The sequence below is a fragment of the Anarhichas minor genome, unplaced genomic scaffold (genome assembly GCF_050575085.1).
Source record: "Anarhichas minor isolate MPS153535 unplaced genomic scaffold, ASM5057508v1 ptg000030l, whole genome shotgun sequence".
NCBI lineage: Eukaryota > Metazoa > Chordata > Actinopteri > Perciformes > Anarhichadidae > Anarhichas > Anarhichas minor.
In genome coordinates, this window is record NW_027466476.1 from 4,602,076 (window position 1) to 4,626,239 (window position 24,164).

Genomic DNA, 24,164 nt, shown 5'->3' on the forward strand with positions numbered 1-24,164 from the left:
GAAGGATGGATTCACAGATATCCATGGCAGTGATCTCAGGTTCAAGAGATTGAGCAGCCAGCTGAGGGTAACTTTGGTGCATCCAAAGAAAGCACTTAACACCATGATTTGTAGTTGGTATAGATTGCCACCAGTATTTATTGATACTAAAGATGGGTACAAACAAAGACGTAAGTTTACAGTCACAGTTGTTTCTTTGTGCACATTAAAATCCATTATGTCACTGTTACAGTCAGTTCTGTTAAGAGGCCAAGTGTTCAACTGCTTGTAAGTGTTCAGCTGAAGAGGCCAGTTATTCAGTGATTTATTCAATGATACAACATCATCGGTTGCAGCTTTTGTGGTTTTGTGGCTTCAGAAGGTCTCTGTAACCTTAAGGCACTCCTGCAAAACCAATGTCACTAGCTCTTGGTCTCAGTAACCTGCTGCTTCGCCCAGTTTCCTGACATCAGACACGGCACAGATGCAGCCATCTTTCCTCTCCACAGCATTGACCACATTGTAGAAATGGCTGAGATTTATTTTTATGTGCCCCAGAGCCTCCAGAGCTTTGCTTACATTCTGAAGGGCAAGGAGATAAGGAGACTCAGATGGAATAAATATCAAGTGTTTATTTTGGCAAATAAATGTATTTAATGTATTACCTCATCAAAGTTCTGCTCAAACCCTACTAAATTTTGAGGGTTGACATAAACAACCGGAGCAGCGATCGCCTCCTTGAGGCTCTTTCCAAACCAAAGGTGGTTCATGAGCACCTGGAAGAGAAAACAGAATAATACATGCAATCTGTCAAATGGGAAAGTGATGAGTTCAGAATGGATTATGGTGAAGACAGAACTTGCTCTGACACCAGTGAGGGGCATTAGATGGCAGCAATTTATCTTAATGGCACTTAGTGTTATTGCCCTGGACACGCACCGAGGCCATCGCTGTCGTGATCATGTTCCCACCAGTCGATCCAATCACCAGCGTCTTTGACTTAGACTTCAGCACAGTGGGGGCCATACTGGATGGAGGCTGCTGCCCTGACAACACAACAAAAGCCTTGATTGACAGAGCAGACGGCTTTAACTCATACTCTTCAATGTGAGAAGAAAAAGAAGGAAGTTACCATAAATGCAATCAATGTCTTTGAATGATGTGAATCACAGTTGGCATAATGGCATATATTTAACCTTTGTGCAGCAGCTGACGTCAGACAGAAGTAGAACTCTTCTGTTAAACATAGGATCTGATAAATGCTAACCTCAGTATGCTAATATACTCACAATGAGAAATGTTAACTGATGTTAAGCAGGTTAATGTTTACCATTCATTACCAGAGTTTAGCATTTTAGCATGCTAACATTTGCTTATTTACACTAAACATGAATTGCAGCTGAGGCTGATGGGAATGTCATTTGTTTTGCAGGTATTGGACAAACTAAAATTCTGACATGATGACAGCAGTAGACAAACACGTTATCAAAGAAACACCAAAGTTAGCCTCTTTTAAGTCATCCTCAGATGAATATAAATGACTGTACAACATGTCATAGCAATCCATTCAATAGTTAGACTCATTTCAGACTCACACACAAAAACAAAAGTCAACTTCATGGCGGCACTGGAGGAAAAGTCGTGAGATCACGAAAGTCATTAGGGCTCTGGGACAAAGTGCAGGACTGACAGACCAACAGAATGCCATTCTTACCAGAGCCATTAGCACGGCTAAAAAGAGATCGGTAAGCTTAAATATGTCCAAAAACCTTTGCTTGATATCCACACACAAAACCATAAACCATCAGGTCTGATGTCTCAGATACTGTAAGTCAGGTTACTTGTTTTTGAAAAGAACAAACCTGTCCCTGAATTTCTTGTATTTCACCATCGGTTAAAGTAAAACAGAAAATGTGTCGTGCTGATCTGGTTACCAGGAAAGATGTTCTCTTCTCTCCCACAGAAGTCAGACAGCTGGTTGTTGAGGATGACGCCAGTCCTCGGAGACATGACCTTGGAGCCAAATCTGTGAAGAAAATAATTTAAATGAACTGGATCTTGACATTATGGCATGCACTTATGAAACACATGCCCTTCTAAAAACTGCGTTTCCCCCAATACTGTGCTTATGGACTGTGATGCCTGGAGTCTTTTGAAAAGAGAGGTTCATTTTTAAATTCTCTTTGCAAAAACACTCATTCTTTAATCTCCTGAATCTTAATCTTCTACTTTTAAGTCAACAGTGACTTCTCACTGTGAAGCAGAACCCCTTCAAATACTGACATGTGGTTGATGGTGCTAGTGACAGACACAGCAGATCCATCCTCAGCCAGCACAGACACATGCGTGGTGCCCATCCTCTCCAAATGCGGGGTGATGTTGTAATAGCGGGGACCATGAGTCTTGTCGCTGCTGATCAAGCTCCGTATGTGCGTGGCAAAGCTATCCTCTGTGAGTTTCTTGGCCATCTGTGAAAAGTACAGAGCATTCAAAAACACACACTCATAACAAAAGAACACACATTTTTAAAGGTGAAGTTATGATTGTATTTCACAGTTGCTTTGCAGAGGAAACAAGATAAAAATTGAAATCAGAACTAAATTTGAAAGGGAACTGTACCCCATATATAACCCTGTCACTCCCAGTTTTTGCACTTGCTGTATTTATCTGCCTATATTATTTGTTTCAAACATTGAATCAGAATAACTAAGCCCATATGGAAACAAAGTCATATTTGATGTAAATAGTTGCATTCAGAAGCTAAGATTGATTATTTAAATTAAGAATTTAGGTTTGCCGAGAAACATCCAGTTACAAAATGCATTTATTAGAAATTGGAAGGTGTCAAATAATAAAGCTTATTACACAATTCAACTCCAACTAACCAGAGAAAGTTTTGAGGGCCGACAACAGTATCATAACCTATTAATAAGGCAGGCAAACACTGATCAAAAGCAACAATAAAACTTGACTCAAAGTTAATCAAGTCAAAGAATACCACTGATTTTTTTAACACCTATACCTTCCTCCACTTTAGGAAAGTGGCATGCAACCAAAGTTGATGCACACATGTTTAATCAGTCACCATAACAACTCAAGGACGGGGCTCTCATCGGAAATATTGATAGCAAGACCAGACAGTTCACTTGTAAGGTTCTCATATTGAAGCAATGGTGGAAAGTAACTAAGTACATTTACTCAAGTACTGTTAGTACAATTTTAGGTTATTTATACTTCCCTTTCCATTTTATGATACATTATACTCTTACTCCGCTACATTTCAGAGGGAATATTGTACACTTTGCAGATAAAAAATGTTACCGTAAAAAATATGATCAACAAATAAAATATCATGCATTTGTATATAAATGAAAACCTCTCAACAGTAAATAGAGTAGCTGCAGTTATTCTGCTAAACAATTTCATTTAATTTTGATATTTTAAGTATATTTACCTGATAATACTTGTGTACTTTTGCTAAAGCAAGATGTTTACTTATTAACAGTAATGGTTAAATGTTACTCTGTGGCCTTGCTACTTTTACGTCAGTAAATGATCTAAATACTATCACCGCTGGTTATAAGCCATGACTAGAATTCATTATTTAAAAATAACTTACTTTTTCTGAGCTGAACCCTGGATCACGGATGTATTTCTTTAATCCATTGGAAAACTTAAAGGCCTCAACAAGGCGATGATAAAACAGTGTCTTTTGTTCACCTATCAAAGATGTTGAATCCAAGTTGTATCCTGTAAATGAAAGCAATTGTTTAGTTTTGCAGTATCTAGACGCTTCCCTCGCATTAAACCCTCATATTCTCCTCATTTATGTAAACAGCTTACATGCAACAAACAATGAAAGTGTTAATTTAGCATTTCTCTGTTCAACACATGAACAAGCTTTATTATGTGATTTGAAAGTGTGGATGAGTGGCAGCTCTGCAATCTGTGTACAGCAGGGACCTTTCATGAGGTTAATGATGAAGCTGAGGATGATGCCCCCTGCAGGGGGTGGGGGTATGTACATCTGGTACTCTCCCAAAGGAACAACCCACGAATCAGTCACTGTAACTTTATACGATGCCAAGTCCTGCGCTGTGAGAGTTCCTCCTGTGCAAAAACATTGAAACAAAGGGAACTGAAAATGCATCTCAGCTCTCCATATTTAAGACTTTTAATGGTTCCAAGCAGCTCACACTGGAGTGTGTGAGTGATCGCTGCAGTGCTTTATGTGGTGGAAATGAATGTATTTCCTTGAGAGAAATCAAAAGTATCTCAAGCTTTCTGTCCTTTAAGTATTTATTACAGGATTAAATGTAGAAAAGATTGTAAAACGCTTACAAACAAATCAAAACAAAATCAAACATCTATCGAGCCTAAACAGCTCAAATGTGCACTAACATATCTAATAGAATAAAACAGAGTCATAGGTTGCTAACAGCTGAATAGCATTGAGAGCGTCTCTTCACCCTGGAAGAGCAAAGGGAGACTCTGTCTTCTCCACAAAGAAGCGAGCCTTAAAATCACGTCTGAGTGACGCGTTTTTCACACCAGTGGGAAGCTGTATGTCAATCTAAGTCCAGTCAGTCAGTCTCCTGTGGTCTAAAGGATGTTTACATTTAATTAGGTACCCATCTGTTTGCTATGAGGCTCCCCCACTTGGGGAGAAACTCTTACTTTGGTTCTCATGAGAAAACAGGAAACCCCTGCTCGGCTGCCCATAGGTCAAAGTTCACACTAGACCGAAAACATATGTGGACAGATTCAAGTAAAAATATAAGTCACATTGAAACAATGTGACTTTACAGACCCAATTGATTTGTTCATTTGTAATTAAATCATTCTGCGAGGCAGAGATAGAAAATGGTTGGGAAAAAAAGAATGATGAAACCCGTCTGGCAATACCTGCCTCCTGTATGTCACGGATTAAATCCTCCGCTATTCTTCCAGTGTAAAAAGCATCTGCCCCTTGGTTTGCAATTATCTCCAAGGTGTCGGCCAGTTTCTCAAACTTCACAATATCACCAGTCTTCATGAAGTTTCCATTCTTATCTGTATACAACTCTCTAAAGGACAAATACAAAGAAAGAAAATAGCATTTAAATGTAGAAAGGTGAAATGTTCATTTTGTGCTTTTCATATTTTTCAAATCATTTTAGGGTGTTTTTTTGTACCGTAGCGGCTTGGTCTCGTTCGCATTAATGTAAGCGATGTATCGACCTTGGATCAGAGGAATAGGAAACCCTTCCCTGGCCAGTTGGATGGTCGGCTGGAAGAGGGTGGCCCACGGCAACTTCCCATAAAGCTTGTGTGCCTGTTCGTAACCCCGAATTTCCCCTGGGACCCCGATCCATTGGCTACCTGGATGGATGGATAGATAGTTAGTCTAACCCTTTCAGCTTCCAAAGTAGCAAAGAACAGTTGCAGTCACTTTTTAAATGTTAAGCCTTTCGACTAAAGAGAGATTTGTGGTGTATTCATTGTTATGTGGTTGTTCAATTGTCTACCTGTCCAGGAAAAACTGATGCATATTAGCTTCTAACTCATTCGGGTTCAATTGCTTTTAATTGTGTGCTGTCCCTGCAAAAATAAACAATAAAATTAGTAACTAATTTACTCTAAACAAAAGTTCTTCCTTGTTTAATAATGTCATTGTATCAGTTATTTCCCATCTACTTAAATAGCCTCACAAGTATATGTTGCAACATGATTAATAGCTATGACTCCCGTTCCCCTGCGTGCGTTGTGTGTGTGTGTGTGTGTGTGTGTGTGTGTGTGTGTGTGTGTGTGTGTGTGTGTGTGTGTGTGGTCTTGGCTAAGAGCTCAGCCTGTGGCCGTTTTCTTTATGTCATGATAGCTGGGCCCCCCAGTATGTATATAATCAGACATTTGCATGTCCAAGAAAGGACTGACATTATCTTCAGTCCTAGACCTTTTCCTAAATCATTCATCTTTGTGTCCTTCTATGGTAAATTGGGTTCTCCAGATGTGAACCATAAAGAATTCCCCAAAAAGAGTACATTATTAAGGCTTATCCCTGCTTCCTCCAGCAAGATACAGAAGCTCAGTATACCTGACGCAACAGTCGGAACGAGAAAAACAAGAAACGCTCCAACTGAAAGAATCAGGGAAATAAAACAATACAGATCTTTGATGTGCTATGCCAAAGCAGTACCTGAAATTAGCTGAAAAGTCTTGGGACAAGCTTTCAGCAGGTCAGGTTTTATTTTCCCCGGCACAGTCTCTCTGGAGTTGATGATTTTCACTTTGCCTTTGAAAAGAGGAGATATTATCAATTTACTTTTGTCTCCACCACAGGACACGCTCTACAATATGCTGTATTAGAAGGTTGAATGAATGTAGCTGTTACCAGAGCTGTCCATCACGGTGAATATCGACCCCCCTCCGAGGCCCATGCTCTGTGGGTTTATGATGGACGTGCACAGCAGCGCAGCAATGGCGCCATCTACCGCTGATCCTCCTTTTTTAAGCATGTCCCTGAAAGACATATCCCTTATTGCTTGCTATTCGTAGCAATATATAAATATGTTATACTACACATGTACCTGCCAAGTAAGGGCATGTAGTGTTTCTTTTGCATATGCTGGTGTTATAAAGACTCCTTTGGTTATTAAATATTGTATAGATTTGCATCTGATTCAAAGAGGCATATTAGTTAGAATGGAATTGTTACCTCGCTACTCTGATCTTTACCATTATAGTATAAATATAGAAGTATTTATATAGTTTTAATAGGACTTCGTACTAGTCTTCTCATAACATAGAAATAGTCTTTTGTGCGTAATATGATGTTAATTTGTTCTGGTCAGTAGGCCCTACGGTGTTTATGAAGAGCACCTTACTGACCAGAACAAATTGACATGTTTATTTAGCCATAACAGAAGTGCAAATTGTCACTCACCGTCCAATCTTCGAACATTTCCCAGAGTCTGCAGCCACTGCAGCGCTTGAGAACGTGCCATCTGGACACTTAGTGTGCCCCACAAGCACCGCAATACATACAATTGTAGCAACCACGCCGAGCAGCATCAGTGCGCAACAAGTGTACACTGTCTTCTTTGACCTCGCCATGCTTGATCTTATCCAATACCTCCGCGGAGATTGTTAAGGTTTCATCATGAACTTTACAGGTTATCTCTCTCTGAAATACTCCAACTTTAATGACCGCCTTTGAGCCCGGTTGCCTCATCAAAAGAGACGCGTCTGGCTCCACCTCTCCGTCCGGGGCGCAGGAGGAGGGAAAGTAAGTTGCTGGGACGTTTGCACCCAGAGGTGTATGCATTGGTTGGGGGGGGGGGGGGGGGGGGGGGGTTCCGCCTCCTCTCACTCACTCACAGTGCTGTGGCGTCACTGGTCTCAATCGTCATGTTCTAGCCTGCAGTGTGTCACAATCATGTCACAGCTCGGTGTGGGAGGATCCCCTCATGAGTCTTTAGGGCGGCCTGGGGTTAATACGGGACAACGTTTTTCCTTGATCTAGCATCTTCATTTTGCTGTCAAAGTGCACCAGATCGATGCATTTAACTTGGCCTCGTTATATTTACCTCTTAATAAAAATCTTAAATTGAATGCCCTATATTTTGTTTCAATGTTTGCCACATGCTTTAAATTCCTCAGATATAGCTATGCAGTGTTCTATGCAGACCGGATGGCACGCAGCAGATGATAGAACGTTCATTACAACTTTAAAAAAATGTTTATTTGGACTTGCAAACGATGACTTGTAAGCATCTCATGACTCTCATTCTTTTTATTGGGCTCAGTGGATGTGTGCTCATAAACAAATTGTTCTTACTGTCTTCCTGTTGTTGCAAACTAACGGAGAGAGTCACGCTGACCTTGCACATAACTTCAAATGTGCCATTAAAAGCAGGATTTGGGATTCATTTCTAATCTCTAATTGGGCCCATGAAGATAGTAGAATGAATAGCTGTGGATACCTACAGAGAATCCCTGTGGGGTCAAGAATGTTGTGCTACATCCCTGGTTTGACCTCAAAACTCTGGGCAATAGAGGCTTAAGGCGCAAACACACTGTAATTAGGAGCTTAAAAGGCACAATTGTCCAAATTAAAACTAAAAGGTTCTCACTTTTACAGGTTTTAGCTTGTTCATTTTTTAATTGTGAATAGTACTGGTATTGCACAAAGCAAAACAGGTGTAATTACACGGAGACCAGTCTGGGCCTGTTCAACTCATAATCAGCATGAACCCACATATGTAATAGTGGGTTATTGCATAATCAAAGTTATGCTGCAGAACTTGTTCTGAGTTTTCATGTCAACAAGATAACATTGCAGAGTTTCGGGCTCCTGGTATGAGCGCCAATGAGATAAGTGTAGGCTCTCCAGGATTGTTGTCCGCAGTTGGATCCATCTAGGAAAAGTTGTTGACCATGTTGTCGTGTTATGTGTCATAACTATCACCATCAAAATACTGCTCTATGGCTGCTGTGAGCGCAACAGTTGCAAAGCATCTTGGGAAATGCTGTCTGTCGTTTTATCAAATAGTAGTCGATGGGCAACCATGAGGCATACTGAAGAGGGAGGCTCTCAATTGAGTCAAGTCAGCCAAAGATTAACAGAACAACACCGGATAGAAAGCAATTTTGCCTTCGAAATAAAGTAGTGGCCCACGGTAAACTTAGAAAACAGAATCACTAGGCTTTGAGTGGTGCTGCACTAATGATTATTGTCATTGTCTACCAACCTGCCAGTTGTTCTCTGCCAGGAAATAATTAAAAAAAATTGCATTTTGTTTGGAATATCACCGAACAATGAATCATCAAAATATAATTGATTCATTTTCTGTCGATCAATTCATTGATTAACCAATGAATAAGCAAGCATTTCAGCGCTGGTGTTGGAGTAATGTATTGTTTTGTATATTCTCAGTCGAATCATTGCAGGCAATTGTTTAAGCATAAAATTGTTGTTAAATTATTTTGCTGCTAACTGTTGACGTTGTACTGTAATCGGGTGAGTTTGACATCACCCTATGACTCATTACTGGGTGGTCCGGCTACCAGTCCGTCCATGCCACGTTTCTATAATTTGGCTCCAAAACTCAGAATGCTCCTCACTGAGACATTTATTTTGAAAGGGCTGCCCCCGGAAACATTGTTGCGTATTCTTCATTTTTTTTTATGGTCGGCGGCTTCCCTGGTGGAGCCTCAGTATTTACAACAATATTGTCTGAAGCCTATCTGGCGCTGCTGTCCATCACAGACACACAGACAGGGAGTCAACCCGTCGTGGGACAGCTTTCTTATTTTTTCTCTGGCGCGCGGTGGGTGTCGGTTCCAGTTAGGACTTCTTTTGTGCATTTTGGAGCTATTTCCTATAATGTTGGCGAGTGATATCCGTCTACCTTGTGCACTGCAGTGGTGCGCAGCTTCGCCCGGGAGAAACACCTGTGCGCCTCTCCTCTCCACTGGCCACAGTCATGAATGTTGAGTAGGTATGGATACAAACCTGTGCACGAAACAACGCACCAAACATCCACGTAGCTCTAGTGAAGGAAACACGAGCTCGGTTACTACCATCTGCTTGTTTTCCCTGGCTTATTGAGCGTTGCAGCTCGTCAGTACGTGGATCATCAGTTTTTATGGCATTGTGGCCCTGGTGGCGCCAGCTCTGGTGGCAGAATTACATGGAAACAGTGGAGGAATAAGGCAGGGTGTGTGTATGTGTGTGTTTTGGATGGCTTCGTGGTTGTGTTTTATGGTCCTTACATCAGGGTGTGTGTGGGGGATGTGGGGGCGTCTTGATGCTGTCAGACAGGATGTAGGGGAGGATCTATTGGAGCAGGATTATCCGACCATTTTTGGTGAGAAGCATCGCGGAGATCTGATCACAGTTGACGCATTGCACTCCTCGCTTTTTGGCTGATGATCCATTATCATTATATAATCATACTAATATAATCCTGTCTTCCTTCTTTTTTTTTTTTTTTTTTCAAAAAATTGCATACAATTACACCGAATACAGCTCGCCCCCTCCCTCGCCCCGAGAGGAACTGTTAATGCAGCTCATGCTGAGCAACCCATGAATGCCAATTATACATGTGGGTGGGTATCAACACTGTTTGAGTTTATATAATTCACTGTTTAGTGCGCGCTCCTTTAAGCGTGGTGCGTTAAAAATATAAAAGCTAGAGATTTGTCTTAAATGCAGCAATGTGCCCATGACTCATTGTTTTCCTACGTATAGGAGAGTGTGAATTCCAAATTGTGTGTGTGTGTGTGTGTGTGTGTGTGTGTGTTTGGGGTGCAGTCATTTTGAAGTCCACAGTGTGTGGGTGAGTTTCAGCAGGTGTGCTTTGTGGTGCATACAGGATGGGAATTTGCTCAAACTCTGAGGAGGAAGATATGTTTCGCAGACCCAAAGCACATTGTTATGATGCCTGCGTCAGGTTAACTCATTCTGCATGGCAACACATTGACAGTAAATAGTTTTGATCCTTCGTGTCAATCGCAGCATCACCCCTAATGTCAGTTTCAGTATTCTCCTCTCTCCTCATCCCTCTTTCTCTCCTTCTGTCTTGGTTTTTTCAGGGAACAGATAACCCTAAGGTGCGGTGTCTGTCTGCATTTGTCTGAAAGAAAGAGAGAGGGAGCAGCACGAATACCGCACAGCCAGGAAACATGCAAGGAGAGACCTTCCCCCGTTGCAGACTGGTGAAATGTCAGGACTGAAGAGCGAGTGTGTCAGATCAAATCAGCAGACTGTTTACCATACCATACACCATGCTTGACACTAGACTCACTAACGCCCTGTGTGTGGTTTAAGGCCATCCCGATCAAGAACAGACGTGTTAACTAATTTTTCATCAGCACCCCCCCCCCCCCCCTTCCCGTCAGATTCAGCAATCCAGAGACAAGCCCAGATGGAGTGGTCACTAGAGAATGTGAGGGAGATTGTGGCTGGAGGGATGCAGTCTATCAGGGAGTGTGAGATCTGTGCTTTCGCAATAGCCATGTGTGTGCTGCTGCTGTTCATGTGGTATTGTTACAGGGTGGGCCGGGAGCATGGCTCCAGCCCTCTGCGTGGGAGGTATCTGGCTGGGCCCAGCCGAATTGGAGGGGTGGTGGGGGGCTTCATGAGTTCAGACTGCCGTGGCAAGGGGAAAGGGAAAAATGGATCAATGCTCGAAGAGCAGAACGGCTTCGCCTTCTGCCAGTCGCCAGAGTGCTTCCGGTGTACCAGCGCCGGCGAGAGTCTGAACCAGAGGCTCTATCACAGCCTGCAGGATTACGCCAAGCGCTACACCTGGTCAGGTATGGGCAGGGTGCACAAAGGAGTCCGTGATCAAGGCCGATACCTCAACAGCCGACCGACCATTCAGAGGCCAGAGGTCTTCTTCCTCCCAGACCTACCTTCAGCTCCTTTCTTCTCCAGAGAAGTACAGAGACACGACGTGGAGCTGCTGGAGCAGAGCTTCCCCGCCCTTCTTGCCGAGTTTGAGAGCATCTACCACCAACCTCCAGCCCGCAGCGGCTCCTCCCTGCCACCAGGATGGAAAGCCAACAACACTCCTCGGGGGCAGTGGTGGACCTACTACCTGGTCAACCAAGGCACCCCTCTGGTTCTTAATGTCAGGAGGTGTCCGCGGGCCTGGAGGGTGCTGGGCCAGCTGCGCACCTTCATCGCCAACAACGTGTTTGGAAACGCCTGCTTCTCCGTGCTGACGCCTGGAGCTCTGATCACTGAGCATTACGGTCCAACAAATGTCAGGCTGCGCTGCCACCTGGGTAAGAGAGTGAACTGTTTAGTGAGCGGAAGCCGATTCGACCATGTGATGTCTGAGCCTTATTGTGCATTCAACTTACCACAACAGCAAATTATATATTTGTGTAAATAGCATATTTAAGTAGAGAGGACGAGCAACCTAGTGAATCAGCTGCTGTTTAGACCGAAAATCTGGATCCTCTTGGGTCATGACGGCACATGGCTGAAATTTAGTGGCTTGTGTGATTATTTTTATTGTTTTGACTGCACCTGAGCTTTGATTCTATTTCCAACTCCACCCTCTGAGATGGCTATAAATAGTGGTATTTCTTGTGGTAGACAGAGTCTTTCGTAAAATGCTTTAAAACGGCATACTGTAATCATACGGGACTCTCTAAGGCGAGGTCATTTTTGTCTGGGATATGTCACTTGGGCGATAGTTTATCAATACCCAATGCTTTGCTGTCCCATAATGACAGATGAATGGACTTTTTGTTTTTTCTCTGGCAGGTCTTAGAGTGCCCCCTTCCTGTGAGCTTGTAGTTGGTGGAGAGCCACAGTGCTGGTCTGAGGGCAGCTGTCTGCTTTTTGATGACTCCTTCCTCCACAGGGCCTTCCACGAGGGTAAGAAGGGATTAAAACTGAATCTTTTATTGCACTTCATACCCTTTTTTATTTATTAATTTAAGGAGAATTGACCTAAAAATAGTATAATCCAATATCAAGTCAATTGAGAGCCGTTTTAATACTCTGATGGGGTTTTACCCCAAGATGCAGAAATGGGGTCATGGTTTTTCTGTTGCTTTGTGTCTGTGTGTGTGTGTGTGCAGGCGGTGCAGAGGACGGCCCTAGGGTGGTCTTCATGGTGGACCTCTGGCACCCCAACGTGGCCGCTGCTGAGAGACAAGCCTTGGACTACATTTTTACTCCAGGCCGCTTAGAGGACAAGGAAGGAAAATAGGTGTGAGTGAGAAACCATGTCTGACCAAGAGACATATGCCGTGTAGGGAAGTGTCCGTAGGATTGGGGAGCAACTCTTTTTCTGCCTCCAGACCAGCTCCCACTCACTGTGTACATATTCTCTGCCTCATACAGTTACTTTCATAACTCTTCTTAGCAGATGACCAGACATTGGGCCTCTTTTATCAAAAGTTCAATCTTAAAATGCAGCCATTTTATTAATGTATGTTAACATGATGGCAGGGACATTTTAGCTTATCGGTCATTATTTTATTTTGAATATATGAATCTTCAATGTATTTGCATATGCAGAATGATGTGACCGAACACTAAAGAAATTGCCCAACAAGCAGCTCTCATCAAATATATTTTTTTTTTCACATTTTCCAACTTTGGGCTAATTTTGGAGCAAAATTATTTCTATAGAAGTTTCTTTTTGAAGCTCAGTTTTTTTTTGGTTGCTGCTTGAAACAGTAGAAGGCAAAGTACTGAACAGATATGATGAATGGATCTTTGCGAGCCAAAAATAATGTGTCACCCTCTTGCTGTTATGCTTCACGGCATATCTAGGTCCATTGGCCAACCTATTCTACCGGTATTCGCTATAGCCTACATGAACTGGAGTCATTGAGTAAGTGTTTGTTGTCCACTTATTAAACATTTAGTGTAAAGAAAGTATTGGTGGTATTACTTTACACTTAACATCCAATGCCAATTATTTTAAACTTACTGTAACACCTGCATACATTTCCCCCAAGGGCTAAAAAAAAAAAAAGATCATTCCACTTTCTATATTACTCAACATATTCAGTCACACTTAAGATGTTTGAGTCAAACCAAAACATGATTGTCGGTGGATATGCCCACTTTCAAATGTGGGACACACTTTTGCCTCAAGCATGAGTGGAAAATCTCTTGCTTGCAGAATGGTGACATATTTTCAATGATTATAGTGCTTATTTACATCAGATCACAGCCAAGGTAAAGCTAAGGGATATTTGCGTCTGTGCTGGATCATTTTGTTCAAAATGTTTTCAAACACATTGAACGAGATAACAATGCGTAGCTGCATAGTGGCTTTACAAATACTGATTAATGGTAAAAACTAAATTAAAAGATATGTAAACTAAATTCATTTCCTAAAGTGCTATGTTGGTGTGATAATAATAACTAAAGAAAGTATTAATTTATACATTTAAGGCATTTCTCATGTGACCTATCATATCTATGTGTTTTGATAGATATGTGATAACGGAGGTCCAATGTTGATCATGACATGAATGTTTACAGACGCAGCTAATGTCTCTGCCGGTGTGGTAGTTAATTGTGCTCCCCCTTGAAAAATCAATCCTGCTTTGAAAGACATGGTTAGAAAAGCACATTTTAGGTCAATTTGTGTGAGTCGGCCTGTGCTGTAACTGGAGGTGAAGCGTTTTTGGTAAATTTACTAAACCCTTGTAATTTGGTTGTATTTGATATACGGTTTGTATTTCTGTAAATAGGGTTGAGGTAAAAAAAAAAAAAAAAAAACGGAAAGGTCTGAGATGATTTACGATGATTGTCTTCAATTCTATAACTATTGTGTTGTCATGATTTACAGCTAAAGCGTTCACATTTCATTCTCCGTTCCATGAAATAATTTTTGATATATTCAATTTGTAAGATTCTGTAAATTGCTTGAAAATGAAGTACTATCTCTGTTGTTATGTGATGTATTTATTTTGAATCAATCTGTAATTTTGCAGCGCCATTTGGTATCCATTATTAAAGCCACAATCCTTAATTCTTCAACAGCATTCATGGATATATGTGCACAAAAGGTAGTGAAAATGTAACTTCAGCAGCTTTACAGGTCCATTGCAATTAAAGATACCCATCTATTCAATTATAATGTTTACAAAATGATTTAGCTGTTTACAACATCGGCCAACACCGGCACTCACATTGAGCTGTCCATAATTAGGTTTAGAATCAAAAGTGCTGTTATTCCACTTACGAGTGAAAACTGTCATTCCCAAAGCATTGCTTCACATATATACAGTATATGACGGGGCAACCATTTTGTTTACATTAGGATTAAGGATTTGTCCTTTAATGCATTCTTGTGTGGATTTTGAACAGTATTTATGTACATTTAATAAATGGTTGAGTATCTTATTTAACCAGCTGTTGTCAGAGGTTTCACTTTTACACAGATGTCACAGATGCTAAACAAGAGGTCTTCACACTGTAAAGCATTTTGTTCATTCCCTTCTGCTGAATCATCCATTTCATTAATGAAAATAGTGCTGTTACACTAAATCTCAAATACTGATTAACACATGCCGCAGGAGCTGAGTAGTTCATTGGTAGAGAAGAATAAAGTCTTCTGCCGAGGTGTTACTCTGGTATTGGTAATACACTCGCACTAATACACAGCAAAGGGGCAGAATAGGTTGAGTTGCCTCTTTTCAGTCAGATGCAGTTTTATAACAGTAGCACAGGGAGGCGTATATAGGCATGCAAGTTTTTTCTTGTTAAACCTGCACTGGCAGCCAGAAGCACTAGAATCAATAGTAATATGTTTAAATAGTGTCTTCAATACATTTTGTGTTCGTGGGTTTATATTTGGTAATACATCTGCTAAGCAGTTGAGGGAAAACATCCTTCACTGGAAAAACGTAGCCTCTTCTGATCACATTTGAGTTTCTCTAAAAGTACACGGGTGTTGCTAAATCTGTAGGCCTGAAGCTTTGGTGGCTGGAGGCCCATGTTGATGTGAAGTTGATGCCAGTAATAACACAGAATTCATTAAGAAAGCCCTTAGTGCTTGTATAAGCTGCATGTTTTATGGGCACATTGTTTTGTTTCAGTGTCACAGTGCTTGAATTATTAAAGTAGACGATAGTAGTTACAAGTAGTTGCAATACTACTCATGCTTTTTGCACCAGAAGTGTGAGTAAAGCTCAGTGTGTTCTTGAGAACAGGATACTGTAGCATTGCTGGAACGGAGAACAATTTGAAGTTCATACAGTATATGCACAAGGATTATCCTTGAACCAGTGAGCACACATATAGTTTGAATAATAAGACATGCGTGTGGGTGTAGAAATATACTAATATGTCTCTTATAAACTAGTGGGATGATTAGCTGTGGTGGAGTACAGGGACCTCCAAGTGTAGCTGATGGGGTTTCTGACAAAGTGAAAAATTGTTTAATAAGTCATTAGTGTCATACAAATGCAGACGAGCAGTTTACAACTACATACAGGCGACAAAACAGCATGATCACCTGTGAAATGACATGACATACATAGCCATGCAACAAATGATAACACATATAATCTTCAATTTACATAAAGGTAACTTGTGAAAATAATCAAGAGCGGCAATTATTTTGTTTGATCAATTACAAAATTGCCTGATATTGTTACCCTATCTTGGTACATAATAGACTGATATTGTTACCCTATCTTGGTACATAATAGACTGATATTGGTACCCTATCTTGGTACATAATAGACTGATATTGGTACCCTATCTTGGTACAGAATAGACTGATATTGGTACCCTATCTTGGTACAGAATAGACTGATATTGGTACCCTATCTTGGTACAGAATAGACTGATATTGGTACCCTATCTTGGTACAGAATAGACTGATATTGGTACCCTATCTTGGTACAGAATAGACTGATATTGGTACCCTATCTTGGTACAGAATAGACTGATATTGGTACCCTATCTTGGTACAGAATAGACTGATATTGGTACCCTATCTTGAGGCCCTGTTCTCTAGAAGCCCTGTGTCAAAATCTAAATTCAACAATATTCATATTTCTGCGGATATTATGCTTACATCTTTGTATTTAAGATTTGTATTTACTTCACAATCTAACTCACATACAGAGATCCTGTTGCATGAGTTATTTCCGTTTATAACTGGTTAGTTTGTGGCTCGTTTTCGCCCCGATATCTTATGGCAGGTTAATATGGCTCTGGATTGATACAATAGTGTCAGTGATATTTCATCCACTGGAAAGACAAACACGACGCTGGTAAAACAATGTTATTCAACACAACACCACTGACCATATCACAAAAAAATTGCTGCTCCTAACACAAAAGCAGAAATGGCCTCACAAAGGTTGTTATTGTTGCCGGGACTGTAGCTTATATATTCAACTGAGGCTATTTTTTTGTTTAAGTTTGCACATTGACGCTATCTCAAATCAGTTCCTTGTAAGGCACATGTTCATCTATGTGGGCGGGGTGATGTTTATCTATTTCTTCTGTCTTTGTCATGGAAAGGTTTGCCGACCAGTGGATATTTTACTACCGTCCATGCACCCACGTCATTGCCACGCTGCCAGAGACCAGCATTCGCATCAATGAAAAGGTGACGCGCTCTGCAGCGCCGTTTTTGCCCCTCCGTTCAGCTGTCTGCGCGCGCTCCGGCCGCGCTGCCGCACAACAATCAGGTGGTGAAATGTAGCCTGACTTAACAGGCTTTGCTATGCTTATATGGGTCGACAATGGAGACAAAACGGTGTATGATGTCGATGATCAACCCACCGAGACAGACTAGACCAGATCCGCAGCAATGAGTGCCTCATTTCCAAAATCTGAATCCACGACCTCCTTACTGAAATCATCCTCTGCGGTAAGGAGACCGACACACCTCCCTGAACGCACAGCAGAAAGCCGGAGAAGTCATCAGCATCAGCATCAGCACCAGCACCACCACCGTCCCGCCGCACTCCAGAGCAACAGCAAAGCCGAGGAGTCCTTCTGGTCGGCCGAGTGCGATATCAGTGCCCGGAGACCCCTGTGCCATCCGTCCCTCGTCGGCAGCCAGGACAGCAGTAACGATGCAGCCACTCGGGGCAAGTGTAAGTCACATGCCCCCCACAGCCAAGTTCCTGACCTGCCGGAGCCAAACGGTGAGGCGGACCGAGGAGTGAAGGAGCGCTGCAGGTCATCCAAGCCCACACACCGACACCACCACCACAGGAAGCACAACCGGGAGGACCGGCCGTCGGCAGCAGAACCACCCGAACCTGAGCATCCCAGTCGCTGCCGCACGCACACCCGTCCGGTCCTCAGGGTGCCCTCCCTGTCGGACAGCAACGACGACAGGGTTCCTCTCTGTGAGCCGAGGGACCATAAAGGGGGCAATTTGGCTAATAGCGGCTGTCAGGTCAACAGTCCCTCCCCGTCCTCCTGCTCCCTGGTCCCGGTGTCCAGCAGGTCCTCTCGCCGCTCCCGGAGGTCCAGTGCTGCTTCTTCTGCTTCTGATGTCAATATACGCACTATCCTCAATTCACTGTTTGGGCAGGTAAGTCCCTGACATACAGGGAAATTAATGGATTAATCAGTTGCTTTTTAATTAAATCACCTCCACAATTGTTCAGTGAGATAAACTCATTTTGAGAGGTTTAATGTGTAAAGTGCGGAGATGCTCCTGGGGCCCTGACAAGCTGTGACAGTGACAACCCAAATCCTAATTTATCTAAAACATATTGGTTACGCCTGTTCTAATAAAAAGGCTTGCGAATGGATAATTTGATTGACCACATTAATGTCTCTTGTACTGCCCGCTTCATCTAAAAATGAAATGCATTAAATTCCCTTTGGTTTGCGATGCAGAAACTAGTGCTTTGTGCTTTCTACAAAAGTGCACAGATATATGAAGTGGTTAAGTGTAGATTCTGGCTATACTGAAGTGTTTACAATCAATATACGCTAATGTGCTCTGTGATGCACTCTGCAAACACCATCATCACAGATTGGACTGGGAAAGCTTCTTCTACACATCCATTTCTTATGTAATTTGTAAATACAGCACCACCTCCTACAGACTCTCTCAATCAGGCCTTTGTTATTTAAGTGGATGTGCTGGGGCAGATGATACTAGTATGGAGAGGTGGAAATATCTGATGTGCTAATGTGTATTTGGTCAAAGATATATCCTATTGTTCTTGCATCATTGAATCAGGAACACTGCCGTGAGGATGTATTTGAAGCAAAGCACTTTGAACGGAGGCTCTATTTTAAGCCTTAAGTCTATTCACACAAAAGGAAAGAGCTCAGCTTAATATGCTTGGATCCTTATCAGTGGTGTGATTTTGCATAATTTCTGCTCACCGTGCTAGAGTCTGTTAACGGTTTTAGTTTTACATTGCAAATCCTCACAAAGCTCCACCTCGCTGCTTAAACTCCTGAAATATATGTTGCTTATTGAGGGCATTTCCTTGTCCCTTCCTCAAAAGTCAGAGTCTATTCTTGCCTTGTAGGGTGTTTGGATTTTAATCCAATCATGAATCAGCAGATAATTCAAAATGAGGAATCTCTCAGCCGTAAAATATAGTCAGTATGGGACCAGAGATCATGTGGCTTCAGGAGAAAAACCTGAAAGCCTATTCTACAAATAACCCCGCGAGCAGCTCTGTGAAAGCATTAGTGTGACCTCAAAAATATCTTTGGCAAGACTGTTAGATGGAGAGGAGTTCAATGACTGCCAGAAATGTACCGCATGGTTTGAGAGGTGCATGCGCTATCGTTGACATTGTCTGAACGACGCATAAAGTAAAGAGAATTTTTTGAGTTCAGTGTTTCGACAGAACAGAAATAGATGTAAGCAGATGGTGATCAGGGATGAAAAATTGGTTGAAAGCTTTCATGAAGAGAACCATATCCTCACTAACGTTCTGTGCAGAGGAAAAGATGACCTCGCTGTCTGTGGTCTGATTTTCTGTAGATATATATATACAGTAATTGCATTTTTCACAATCACAGTCTTTGTGCGTCTCTCTTTGGTGCCATGGCTGCTGTAGGTCAGAATGACTTTGTCTTTGACTGCAGAGGGCAGAGGATGATGTGTGGGGGTGTAAGGCAAGAAAAGGCAACGGCACATGCAGAAATATGAAATGCAATGTACAAATTCAAATGTAGTCTCAAGGCTGCAAACTGACAAATTTGTCTAACAGTTGAGAGAGAGATCGCAGGTGAGGACACTGGAAATAGGTCATTACAGAGTGTTGTTGTAAACCTGCCTGGTGTTGAATTTTACAGCCTATAAGAGCAAACACCTCACACTATGTGTGTGACCCTGAAGCAAAGATCACCTGCTTGTAATAATTTTCTGCAGGAAAGCTGACACCCCTTATCCCATTTCTCTTGTTTTGCCAGTGACACCACGTTGAACTGTTTACGTTGTTCACAGAATAACTATAACAGTTTGGTTGGTGTGACAGTCGGGTGAAATATCTCACAGACAGTGGATCACCTTCTTTTCCTTTAATAGGCATCATTTAGTTTCTCGCCCTCACTCACCTCCCTCTTTCTCTCTCTCTTTCTCTCTCTCTCTCTCTCTCTCTCTCTCTCTCTCTCTCTCTCTCTCTGCGTCTCACTGTGTCATATGCTGCTCATACTATTCCTGCATTCAATTACTCCAGATTCTTTTTTTTCCAACCAGCACTAGGTTAGCACCCCTGTCTTCATGGGTCTCGCTCTTGTTTGCACTCGTCTCAAAATCCCGACTGCAAAGATAGCGGAGAAAAGGTCCTCATGGTCCTTTTTAGTGCCTCTTTTCTCCTTTGGTATGGGAAACTGCTTAGATTGGCCTCTGAGAACGGTAGGATTGTTTTCAGTGTGATGCACTATTACACCCGGTCTTTCTCAATTTGTCTGGTGGATTTTGAAGGTGAAACTGGTAAAACGAAACTGAATAGTACAGCTTTCTCAGAAACTGTCTCAGAAACTGTCTCAGAAATTGGTTGTGTGCTGTTGCATTTGTTCCTTCTGTCTGTCAGTTATCATATTGCACATTGTTTTTGCAACAATGTTTTTCATATCTGTACATTGTTTTTCAGGAACATCTTTACAAAAACAGGCATATTTCATGATTATTCTACAGTTTGGAGTTTTAATATCCACACTGTTTAGTGTTGGTAGTGGAACTACTCTGAAACCGCACCGCTTGTAGTTGGCTCTCGAGTGCATTTTGATAAACATGTTAAATTAATGGACCTTTGTTTTGCAAAAGGAAAAAAATAATGTGTTTCGCGCAGAAGAAAATGTGTCTTAATGTCTTTTGTGATCACAACATATGAAGCTTGTGCCATCTTTTTTCTGTTTCTGAGTATGTTTATTGTTCCTGTGACAGTGTATAGGTCTGAGGTGCGAGTCCCTCCAACGTGGAGAGTAAACTGTTATGAATGATGAGTGGAAAGTTGGCAACATGGTGTTTTATTGATGCATTTTACCTTTCTGACATTTTTCATATTTCATCATTGTTTCTCTCTCATACATACACACAAGCACGCACAAGCACTTCTGATCCGAAGCGGCTACAGATCTCTAACACTGTCTCTGAACCCCTCTGGAAAGATGCTCCAGGATGCTGAGAGGAGATTCAGAGGGGTGATGTCCTGTGAGGAGATGGGCCAGGCAGGGTATCTTGAGCCTTATCAGGAGTCCATTGTTTCCATGACACAAAACTGCGTTCTTGTGAGCAACGTACGGTTGCAAACCTGTGTCTTCCTGAGTAAAGGCATGGCCACGTGCAGGCAGACTGTACGTAAGTCTGGACAAACGTCTTTTTCCTCTCTCTGTATTTATCAGCACTATATCTAACCCTGGATAGGATTTCTATCATTACCAAACAAGCTGCCAACTATCACCACTCGCTTGTTGAGAGACCCTTTCAATTACTTTCTATTATAATATTCTACTATTTCTACATCGGTTGCTATCTTGCCAGCTGTCAGAAGGAAACACACAGGTTTGGAAAATGACTTAGCCTGAAAGCTCAGCAACCAGATAGCTTAGCTTAGCACTGAGGCTGGAAACAGGCTAAAAGCTAACCTAGTTTTACGGGGTGTCACATGTTGGATTATTTCCTGTATAGGTGCAGTTAATACTTTGAGGTGGTCATATCTGACGTGTAAGAAACAAGATATGGCATGTTTTCATGGAGTTTTAGACTGATTTTGTTACCTTCAGACAGAGTTATGCTATCTGTTTCCCTTTGTCTCAACTCTTTGTGCTCAGATAATCTAACCGTCTGGTGGTTGTAGGTTAAAGTTTACTGCACAGACATGAGAATGGTATTGACGATCTTATTTAATTCTCAGCAACACAGCGAATATAGAACAACTGTTCAATGTTACTCAGTTGCAACCCCATCTGCACAGTCCTCCTTGTCCACAATATTACTGATCAATCAATGTGCAGTGATGGCAGGTGAATTGCATGAAAAGACTGAGCAGCCTTAATAATTTGTACTTTCAAGTGTCAATAACGACAGCGCAGTAATGGAGGTTAGATGAGTAAACTGATGAGGTCTGGGACATGTCAGTGATGATGGTTGATGAACTGACAGTGATGGATTGACAGATTGAAGCACTGATGGAGCGCACATGTTGGATGGGCTGGTTAAGCATCCTTGGGCTCATGTGCCTTCTGTGTTTTCTATGTCAGTGGTTCCGGTCAGACAGTTCTTTAGGCCTGACGTCAATGCTCAGTGTTGTGTTTAGACTTTTCACTGCTCCTGCTGTTAACCCCTGAGGGCTCTGGGATATGTCTTCCTCTCTTTCTGCCCTTTAAAGGTTGCGTTCATTGTAAGTGAGCGCTGGAAAAAAATAAAAACAGTCACATTCTTGTGTGAACTGGGTTATGGTTTCCAGTCATGTTTCATAGGGATCAGCCTATTTATACTTGGAGGTTTTGTCATCAAGATGTGAGATAGTTTCATTGTACTGGTAACACCTTTTACCGTTAGGTGTCCTTAACTTGTTGAGGTCCACAAGAAAGCTGAGGCTTGTTATGGAGAAGATCGTTGATTTAGGTCTGGGCATCACTCGAGTCACAGCGTTGTCAGCGGTATGTTTGGATGTAGCTCATACACAGACAAGCAGTTTGTTATGATGTGTGATCATAACGGCTGCTTTTGGTTTTGCACTGACCGATGATTAATTGTCATTTCTTAATAGGACAGAGAGCTGCGTCCAGAGGAAATGGATGGTAAGTTTCTCTTTCTTTAATGTTCCCTCTCTCTTTACTCACGTTAAGCAGTAAAAAGAAATGTAGCGTATTTTTAAAATGATTAAACAACGCAGGTTTGTCAAAATGCTTTACAGAACAAATGTATTGAAATGAAGGACATATTTCATCACATGCTGCCATAATTTTTATACTTATGTGCAAAGTAACAGCAAATGCTAAATGTATACCTGTTGTTGCTCTACAGAGTTGCGGGATGCTTTCAAAGAGTTTGACAAGGACAAGGATGGTTTCATCAGCTGTAAAGACCTTGGAAACTGTATGAGAACTATGGGATACATGCCCACTGAAATGGAGCTGATTGAACTGAGTCAACAGATAAACATGAACTGTAAGGACTTAACTTCTGTATTTAAATGTAATGCATATAGTTGTATCCTCTATGTGTATTGTGGTTTGACATCCTGTGCCAAAATCTCTTTTTCTTAAGTGGGAGGTCATGTTGATTTTGAGGATTTTGTAGAGTTGATGGGCCCCAAACTCCTCGCCGAAACTGCAGACATGATCGGAATAAAAGAGTTAAAGGACGCGTTTAAAGAGGTAAGAGTGTGTGGATTGGAATTTAGATAACTGCTTTCTGAAACTGTGGTCGTGTTTTGAGATTTTTACTATTTACTTTTTATAATTTATATTTTTTGTTTCTCTGCTTTTTATTCTCAGTTTGACACTAACGGAGATGGTGCCATAAGCACATCTGAGCTCCGAGATGCAATGAGGAAGTTATTGGGCCAGCAGGTAAGCGTTGGATCAGAGAGAGAAGACAGAGAGTCTCCGAACCATTCATGAATGAATACCCTCTGTGTGTGGCGCTCCACTAACTGCTGCCAACCTTTTTTTCCCAGGTGGGTCTAAAGGAAGTAGAAGATATTCTGAGGGAGGTTGACCTGAATGGTGACGGGCTTGTTGACTTTGAAGGTAAATCCTCTTTATTACCTACTCAATTACGCTTCGCTGTAGAGTTCTTTGTCATTCTCCTCCTCTCTCTTCACAGAGTTTGTACGAATGATGTCTCGCTAAGATCTTGAAATGATCGGTCCTGAATGTGAAGCTGTGTCCTTCTCCATACTTGACCAAGAGCAACAGAGGACATGCTAAGATCTCTGAGCCATCCGATTCTGAATGACACTGGAATTAAAACTCCTTGAATGTTGTGGAGCAAGGAGTCACCTCACACTTTCAATCAGTGTTCAAGTGTTCTTCCTGAAAAGTCTCCAGTTCAACTGAGGCAGAATTTGCTGTAGCCTAGCTGACGATTGTCCAACTTGTGTTTTTGCACTTTAATTCTCACTAAATAACTTCCTGTGGAGATAGATTGCTGGTGTCTTGTCTCATCTTCTACGTGGTAAAAAAAAGAAGTCTTACAAAATGTTGCCTTCGATGTACAACAAAGTCAGGATGTTTAGAGGGAATGCCTGTAGAGAGGATGTAAAAG

At 41.8% G+C, this 24,164-nt stretch overlaps 3 protein-coding genes across 5 annotated transcripts; 2 read left to right on the forward strand and 1 right to left on the reverse strand.

Annotated features, from left to right (window-relative positions):
• Window positions 1-107: 107 nt before the first annotated feature.
• Window positions 108-7,071, reverse strand: ggt5a (gamma-glutamyltransferase 5a). Its single transcript, XM_076104697.1, has 12 exons — window positions 6,902-7,071; window positions 6,350-6,477; window positions 6,155-6,250; window positions 5,154-5,340; window positions 4,885-5,045; window positions 3,943-4,089; window positions 3,599-3,729; window positions 2,263-2,447; window positions 1,914-2,005; window positions 919-1,025; window positions 645-755; window positions 108-561 (listed from the first exon to the last, which is right to left on the reverse strand). The coding sequence occupies exons 1-12, from the start codon at window positions 7,069-7,071 to the stop codon at window positions 415-417; spliced, it is 1,662 nt and encodes a 553-aa protein (XP_075960812.1). The 3' UTR covers window positions 108-414.
• Window positions 7,072-9,141: 2,070 nt separating this feature from the next.
• On the forward strand, window positions 9,142-14,850 carry asphd2 (aspartate beta-hydroxylase domain containing 2). 2 transcript variants are annotated; one of them, XM_076104860.1, is made up of 5 exons: window positions 9,142-9,458; window positions 9,989-10,068; window positions 10,555-11,751; window positions 12,239-12,352; window positions 12,559-14,850. In XM_076104860.1, exons 3-5 carry the CDS (start codon window positions 10,887-10,889, stop codon window positions 12,687-12,689), a joined length of 1,110 nt encoding a protein of 369 aa, XP_075960975.1. In that variant the 5' UTR covers window positions 9,142-9,458; window positions 9,989-10,068; window positions 10,555-10,886; the 3' UTR covers window positions 12,690-14,850. The 2 variants fall into 2 exon arrangements, with proteins under 2 accessions (XP_075960975.1, XP_075960974.1); XM_076104859.1 differs by lacking the exon at window positions 9,989-10,068.
• A 2,420-nt stretch (window positions 14,851-17,270) lies between these two features.
• cabp1a (calcium binding protein 1a) lies at window positions 17,271-23,749 on the forward strand. Of its 2 annotated transcripts, XM_076104668.1 has the most exons (8): window positions 20,169-20,303; window positions 21,059-21,244; window positions 22,663-22,693; window positions 22,920-23,063; window positions 23,163-23,272; window positions 23,393-23,467; window positions 23,575-23,647; window positions 23,724-23,749. In XM_076104668.1, exons 1-8 carry the CDS (start codon window positions 20,169-20,171, stop codon window positions 23,747-23,749), a joined length of 780 nt encoding a protein of 259 aa, XP_075960783.1. The 2 variants fall into 2 exon arrangements, with proteins under 2 accessions (XP_075960782.1, XP_075960783.1); XM_076104667.1 differs by lacking the exons at window positions 20,169-20,303; window positions 21,059-21,244 and adding an exon at window positions 17,271-18,005.
• Window positions 23,750-24,164: the final 415 nt, after the last annotated feature.

Bases quoted from the DNA above. Each gene is read 5' to 3' on its own strand.
- asphd2 (XM_076104860.1), top strand. From the start codon at position 10,887: ATGGAGTGGTCACTAGAGAATGTGAGGGAGATTGTGGCTGGAGGGATG. The intron at 11,752-12,238 runs GTAAGAGAGTGA...TTTCTCTGGCAG, and splicing joins CAGGCTGCGCTGCCACCTGG to GTCTTAGAGTGCCCCCTTCC. The intron at 12,353-12,558 runs GTAAGAAGGGAT...GTGTGTGTGCAG, and splicing joins CCACAGGGCCTTCCACGAGG to GCGGTGCAGAGGACGGCCCT.
- cabp1a (XM_076104667.1), top strand. From the start codon at position 17,271: ATGAGTGCCTCATTTCCAAAATCTGAATCCACGACCTCCTTACTGAAA. The intron at 22,694-22,919 runs GTAAGTTTCTCT...GTTGCTCTACAG, and splicing joins GCGTCCAGAGGAAATGGATG to AGTTGCGGGATGCTTTCAAA. The intron at 23,468-23,574 runs GTAAGCGTTGGA...TTTTTTTCCCAG, and splicing joins GGAAGTTATTGGGCCAGCAG to GTGGGTCTAAAGGAAGTAGA.
- ggt5a (XM_076104697.1), bottom strand. From the start codon at position 7,071: ATGGCGAGGTCAAAGAAGACAGTGTACACTTGTTGCGCACTGATGCTG. The intron at 6,478-6,901 runs GTGAGTGACAAT...TATGTCTTTCAG, and splicing joins AAATGTTCGAAGATTGGACG to GGACATGCTTAAAAAAGGAG. The intron at 1,026-1,913 runs GTAACCAGATCA...TTGTGTTGTCAG, and splicing joins AGAAGAGAACATCTTTCCTG to GGCAGCAGCCTCCATCCAGT.